Raw genomic sequence first — 6,210 nt, 5'->3', positions numbered from 1 at the left:
AGTGAAAATGAAAATGAAATTGAAATTCTAAACAAATTACAATTAAAATAAATTCCTAAGCTAACTAATCATTGTGCCTTTGAATGATGATAATGGGTTTAGCTTGCTTTGGATTTGAGGAAGAGTGGATCTGGATGGCCTTGGTTCAATTGGTGAAGAATTGAATTAAAATGAAATTTTTATTGAATTTTTGGCCCATGGGTGTTGCTCCCAGGGCAATGCTCAGCTCCTGGTGAGAGCGTAGCATCGTGGCTCTTGTCCTTGGCTCTTTGTTGCGTGCCAAGCTTGGGTGCATCAGGATAGCGCTTCGCTCTTGGGGAGAGCGCAGCATCATGCTGCCTTGGCCGTGTCTTGTGCGTGACATGCTTCCCTGGGCCGTGTCAAGCTCGTGCCTCATGCACCAAGGAATAAGGGAAGTAGCGCTCTGCTCTTGCCAAGAGCGTAGCATCCTTGCTTCCTTGGTGAAGTTCCAAGTTCAAGCCTTGGTGAAAGTATTTGGGGAGCAATTTTTCTTGAATTTTCATGAAGAGAGCACGACAATGCTCTCTCCAAGAGCGGAGCGCTCTCCAAGTGAGCGCTACTCTGATGGGCTTCCTATGGTCTCCCTTTTCGAATCCTGGTGAATGCATTTGTGCCCATTTTTGCTTATTTTTGGTCCTTAAAGATGTATTTCACTCGTGCCTTAATTTCATGCCAAATATAGATTGCCATATATCGTTGGAAAGCTCTGAATGTTGGATTTCCAATGCAACTGGAAGCACATCAATCGGACATCTTAGCTCAAGTTATAGCCCTTGGAAGGAGGCATGGTCATGCTATGAGCCCCCAGATTTTAACTTAGCGAAAATTTTGCTTCCAAGCTCATTTTTGCCTCACGATAATGCTCTGCTCTTGGCAAGAGCGGAGCTTTGTGTGCTGATTGCCAATCTCCTTTAATTTGGTCATGGGTCATGCTTTTAAAAGCGTGGCCTAAGCCTCCAAAGTGTGCTCCAACTTCAAAGTGTGCCCCAAAGCTCTTTTTTTTTCTTTTTTTTTTTTTGCTTATTTTGTGCTTTTTGCTTCTTTTTCTTCTTATTTCCTACAAAATTTATAAAATCAAAAGATCAAGGAAATATACCATTTAAGTATAAAAGCATTCATTATTCAAACACAAATCATCAATTTCTTGTATGAATAAGCATAGAAAAACATGACATGGTGACATGTCATCACCTCCAACGTTGGCATATCCACGCGTGCGCGTACTCCACGCGTGCGCGCCATGGACGCGTACGCGTCGTTGTGCGTTTTCAAATCTCTTAAAAAGTAATAAACTATGTTACAAATCTAAACAACAAAAAATACTACAAGCCTATAACTATGTTACATCAATGTAGCTATAATCTAAAATTGTACATTTAAAAATAGCCTACTAACTTTCATTTTTAGCAATTGATCTAAGAATTTAAAAATAAATGAGAAAAGAAAATCATGAATCAAAGACCTTGTGATTCTGTAATGACACTGTATTTGTGGAGAAGCAAAGTCGTAGCTTGCTCATCACATATGGCTTGTATGGTGAGTTTCTCCCTGCTCAGGCCTTCAACTGCATCTTTAATCTTTGAAAAATCAACAGAAACGGTCTCATCTAGGTGCACCAAAAACCCTCATTTCTCATGTATCCAGTTGAACTGCATTGCTTATCATTTCCCATGAGCCTCCTCTAATCGAAAATGCACGAGCGGAAGCAAGAAAAGAAATATACATGGTCTTCACTAAATTTTCGGAAAGCAACCCCTACTCATTCCATAGTCCATTCACATATCACATCAATTCAGTTGCATTATGCATTGTAACATAATAAACGCAATAGTTGTGTTAAGGTAAGTAATAAGTAATAACTAACCTGGGAGATCAAGAACCTCAATGCCCATAGGTCTATTATATCAGCTTAAGTTTCATATTGCCCAATTGTGACATCCAACTTAAAGTCCTGCACAGAAAACATAATTAGAAGATCCTGAAATCTGAAATTCCTCAGATAGTAAATGTACATTATATATCTTAATTATACGAATAATCTAGATGCTATTTACAATAAATCACATACACACAGCACATGCATGCAACAAGAGAAATTAATTATCAGGTCCATCTAGGTAATATTTGATTCATAATAATAATATTATATATACATACACTCCTATGAAGCTAATAATGAATACCTTTGTCAAATGGTAATGTCCTCAGCTTTATACAATAAATCCACAGATTTTGCAAGAAGAGACTTGTACTCTTGAGAGTAAGTAACCATATACAGTTTGCCCAAAGATTGACCTTATGATCTTCACCACCTATAAATCCTTTTTGTAGCAGAGTAATCTTTATAAAATGCTAAATATGTATTTTTATATATTATTAATTTTAGATGTATGATTAAAATGTGATTTTTTGAGAATATCAAGAGCACATACAATTAGATTCTCTCACTGTGGGATGTTCTCAAATAGGATATACAATTTCAACCCAAGAAATAGAATTGATCCATCTTTGAATCTACAATATGCATTCCAGCTTAGACAAGTGTGTCCACTTAAAGTTGATCCAAGAATTGCCATAAACATGGACCCAGTCACATTCCAAAAGTTTGACAACCAATACTTCAAGAACTTGCAGCAAGGAAAGGGTCTCTTCACCTCTGATCAAGTGCTCTTCACAGATCCAAGGACTAAGTCAATGGTAAACTTGTTTGCATCAAATGAAGCAGCATTTAACAATGCCTTTATGAGTGCCATCACTAAGTTGGGTAAGGTTGATGTCTTAACTGGTAATCAAGGTGAAATTAGGATTGATTCACCAGGCCCAACTAAACAAATCAAATCTAGTAGTACTTCCCTTTTTTGATGTTGTATATACCTATATAAATCCCTCAGAACTCTTATTATGTCAGGAAGCAACCCTATTTTGTTGTCTACACACAATTCTAGCCTAACTCCCTGCATTTCAATAATCATGGTTTATTACTTAAGTACCTAGTTAATTATGAGTAATTGGTAGAGTTTAATTACCTCACAAACCCGGTGTTCAATGGCTACTTCTAAATAGTTAATTACTCTTTCCTTCTCGCTTGCTGTGTTCAAAGCATATCCGTCTATATGCCTGATGAAATACTCCTATATAAAAATAAATTCCAAAATAATTAAATTAGTTAATTTATCATTAAGATCACTGAGGAGAATATCTTGTTTAAAAATTTTTGTGCATATATAAATTCCTAAAATGCATATGCTTCATCGGAGATATGAGAAAAGCACTTACAATCCAAGCAATACATTTCCAACGTGCTGACTAAGCTCATAGAGATAAAAAAAATGGAAACGCCATGCCTGCTCTCGTCTTTGAAGAACAACTCTAACCTCCTAAGCTCACTGAACGCTCTCATATCTAATTCAACCGCATGCACAACATAAATAAATAAAAAAAACATGATTTAAATGACTAATTGAGTATGAATAGTTTGTAAGGGAAACAGAGGAATTGTACACAGTTCATAGTATTTTATAGAAAGGTGTTGAATATAGAGAAAGTGAGAAACACCACTTGTGCTTGCTTACCTTGCCAATTAAAACAGATTTGGCTTTCTTGAAGCTGGAACCGAGCTTTTCATATTCAGGGGCAAGCTTTTTACAGTGCCCACACCTATGGTAACAAAAAAGTGGTATGAGAAACACAGATTAAGAATTAGAAAAAAAATGTTCATTTTATCTTTGCTGGATCGCCATGATGAATCACCCGACAGAGTGAAAACCTGGCAACTATATATATAACGAACTCAGAACCTTCAATTGGCACAAAAAAAGTCTCGTTGGTACCCTCATTCTCTCTAGTGTCAATTATACAGAGATCTTATCATCTAATAACCTATATTAAAGGAATCAAATCAAAGAATATAAAGTTAAACATCTATTAATCTAAAAAATCAACGAGAAAAATGATAATAACACATTCTATTCAAACTATATATTGAACTAAACCCTAGATAAGGTAAAAATTAAATCAACAAAGGAACCAAAAATGAATTGGTGATTATTTTATTTTATTACCAAGGAGCGTAAAACTCAACAAGTGCTCCTCTGTCCTGACCAACCTCCTTCTCAAAGTTATCTTCAGTGAGCACAACAACATCATCTGCAGAAACAAATACGAAGACGAGAGCAAACACCAAGACTCCTAACACTAAACCCCTGCTCCAGATCTGTGCACGCATCAAAGTGTTAGAGGTGTTCGGAGTTAATTAATGGTCTAATTGTTCTGCTTATTTACAAAGATCAAAGCTTAAAAGTGGAACCAGATATTGCCAAGCTCAATTTCGTATTCTAAAAATCCTAATTCATCTTACCAAATAAATATTCAGAATAACATTGACAATTGAATTTCAGCAATGTATATTGAACCAAAAAAATTGGGGAAAAGCATCATGTTGCGATAGAACACAAATTGGGAGCACAAGAATCAGAATTGAGAAGGAGATTAAGAAACTCGTACCTGATGACTAGAGCGCGATTCACATTTCAATCAAAAATAGTACTAGCTTGTCCGAGAAAAGGATTCAGATCGCGATTAACATTGATATGAAAACTTGGAAGAGATTCGAGCGGTGAAGAAGAAGAATTCTCAGAGGGAATGAAGCACTGAGAGTAGTTTGTGTGAAACGAGCCTCCCACAGTCAAGATATTTTTAGTTTAGCAGTTTAAGGTTGTTGTTATTTTTAAAATTTTAATTTCTTTGTAGTGGCCATAGTATAAATTACCGTTAAAATTTATAGTATTAATGATAAATATACAATTGCCACTAAAAGATGGTTTTAAAAAAATTATGATAATAATATTATGACCACTAAAAATTTGTCGCTAAAAATCTTTTTTCTTGTAGTAAAAATCAACTTTGAAGCAAAGGTTACGTTGTCTCTTTCATCTTCATCATTCGTGGAGGTGAAGGATTTTGCATCATTCTCCCATGATACATAGGCTTGTTGCTTTTTCTTTGTCTTCTTATCCCGCTTTCCTTTTGTAAGAATTGGACATTTTGCTTTTATATGTCCAATCTCATTACATTCATAGCACTTTAGCTCTTTTGTCTTGGATTGTCCTTTGAAGATGATTTTCTCTTCTCAATTATCTTATATAACTTCGTTAACAACCGTGCAAGCTTTTCTTCTTGGTCGTCTTCATCATCATCTTCATTCTTTTTGTAAGATATTGCCTTTAATGCTAAGCTTTTTTTCTTCATTTCCTCTCCATATAATTTATTAAGAAAAGTAATCTCATATATAATTACATTACCTCTCAATTGATCATAGATGAGTTCTTCAAAGTTTTATCCTTCTTGAATTGCATTTACTTTGGAATCTCAGGAATGTGTAAGACTCCTTAGTATCTTGCTCACAATATCTCTTTCGAAAATTTTTCTTCCAACCAAATCAATTTTATGATGATATTTGAGAATCTCCCAAACATATCTTCAATCTTTTCATTATCTATCGGTTGGAATAACTCATACTTGTGAACTAATTTATCAATTTTAGATTGTTTGACATGATTAGTTCTTTCGTATGTTATGCTAAGTTTATCCCAAATTTCTTTGATTTTTTTGCACATAGATATCTTCATATAGTCATTTTATGTAATGCTACAATGAAGATAGTTTATAGCTTTATGATTAAATGAGACTTTTTTGTAATCATCATTGGTCCATTCACTCTTTGGCTTCTCTTCATCAAAAGCTTTGTTTACTCTATCAATCTTCTCAGTAATGATTTTCTTTTTATCATTCCTAATTGGTTCCATCTAGGAATGATGGATACTGAGATGAATGTTGTTCAATAAGATTGTAGCTTGTGCTTGTCCTAGCCATGATCTACACTCTCAAATGGTTAAACTTTTCAAAGAGATTAAATTCTGATACCAAATGTTATATTAAGAATATATGTCATGCATTTACTTTTTTATTTATCATACAATCAATAAATAGATTAGATTAAATTCATGTCTAAGATATAAATTTATTACTTTTCAAAACATTAATTATAACAAAAATCCGAAACATATTATCATTCATCAAAAGGAGGCCACTCAAATAAAGACGCCTAAAATGTCTTTTTTTTAAAGATGTTTTTATGTTGAGTTTTAATTGGTTTCTGTATAATTTATTCGGTGTTCCTCATCACATATT

General features: G+C 34.3%; 1 protein-coding gene across 1 annotated transcript; it reads right to left on the bottom strand.

Moving 5' to 3' along the window:
• Positions 1,483–4,246, bottom strand: LOC107630038 (protein disulfide isomerase-like 1-4). Its single transcript, XM_021109523.1, has 6 exons — positions 4,083–4,246; positions 3,594–3,678; positions 3,048–3,152; positions 2,205–2,975; positions 1,886–1,972; positions 1,483–1,776 (listed from the first exon to the last, which is right to left on the bottom strand). The coding sequence occupies exons 1-4, from the start codon at positions 4,244–4,246 to the stop codon at positions 2,811–2,813; spliced, it is 519 nt and encodes a 172-aa protein (XP_020965182.1). The 3' UTR covers positions 1,483–1,776; positions 1,886–1,972; positions 2,205–2,810.

Source organism: Arachis ipaensis, chromosome B01, assembly GCF_000816755.2.
Source record: "Arachis ipaensis cultivar K30076 chromosome B01, Araip1.1, whole genome shotgun sequence".
Taxonomy (NCBI): Eukaryota; Viridiplantae; Streptophyta; class Magnoliopsida; order Fabales; family Fabaceae; genus Arachis; species Arachis ipaensis.
Note: the sequence above shows the minus strand (reverse complement) of the source record. Positions and strands in the feature narration are given on the sequence as shown.

Excerpts from the sequence above, each read along its gene's own strand:
- LOC107630038 (XM_021109523.1), bottom strand. The coding sequence starts at position 4,246 with ATGCGTGCACAGATCTGGAGCAGGGGTTTAGTGTTAGGAGTCTTGGTG. Across the intron at positions 3,679-4,082 it reads GTTGAGTTTTACGCTCCTTG|GTGTGGGCACTGTAAAAAGC; the intron begins GTAATAAAATAA and ends TTGTTACCATAG. Across the intron at positions 2,976-3,047 it reads TTGAACACCGGGTTTGTGAG|GGAGTTAGGCTAGAATTGTG; the intron begins GTAATTAAACTC and ends ATTGAAATGCAG.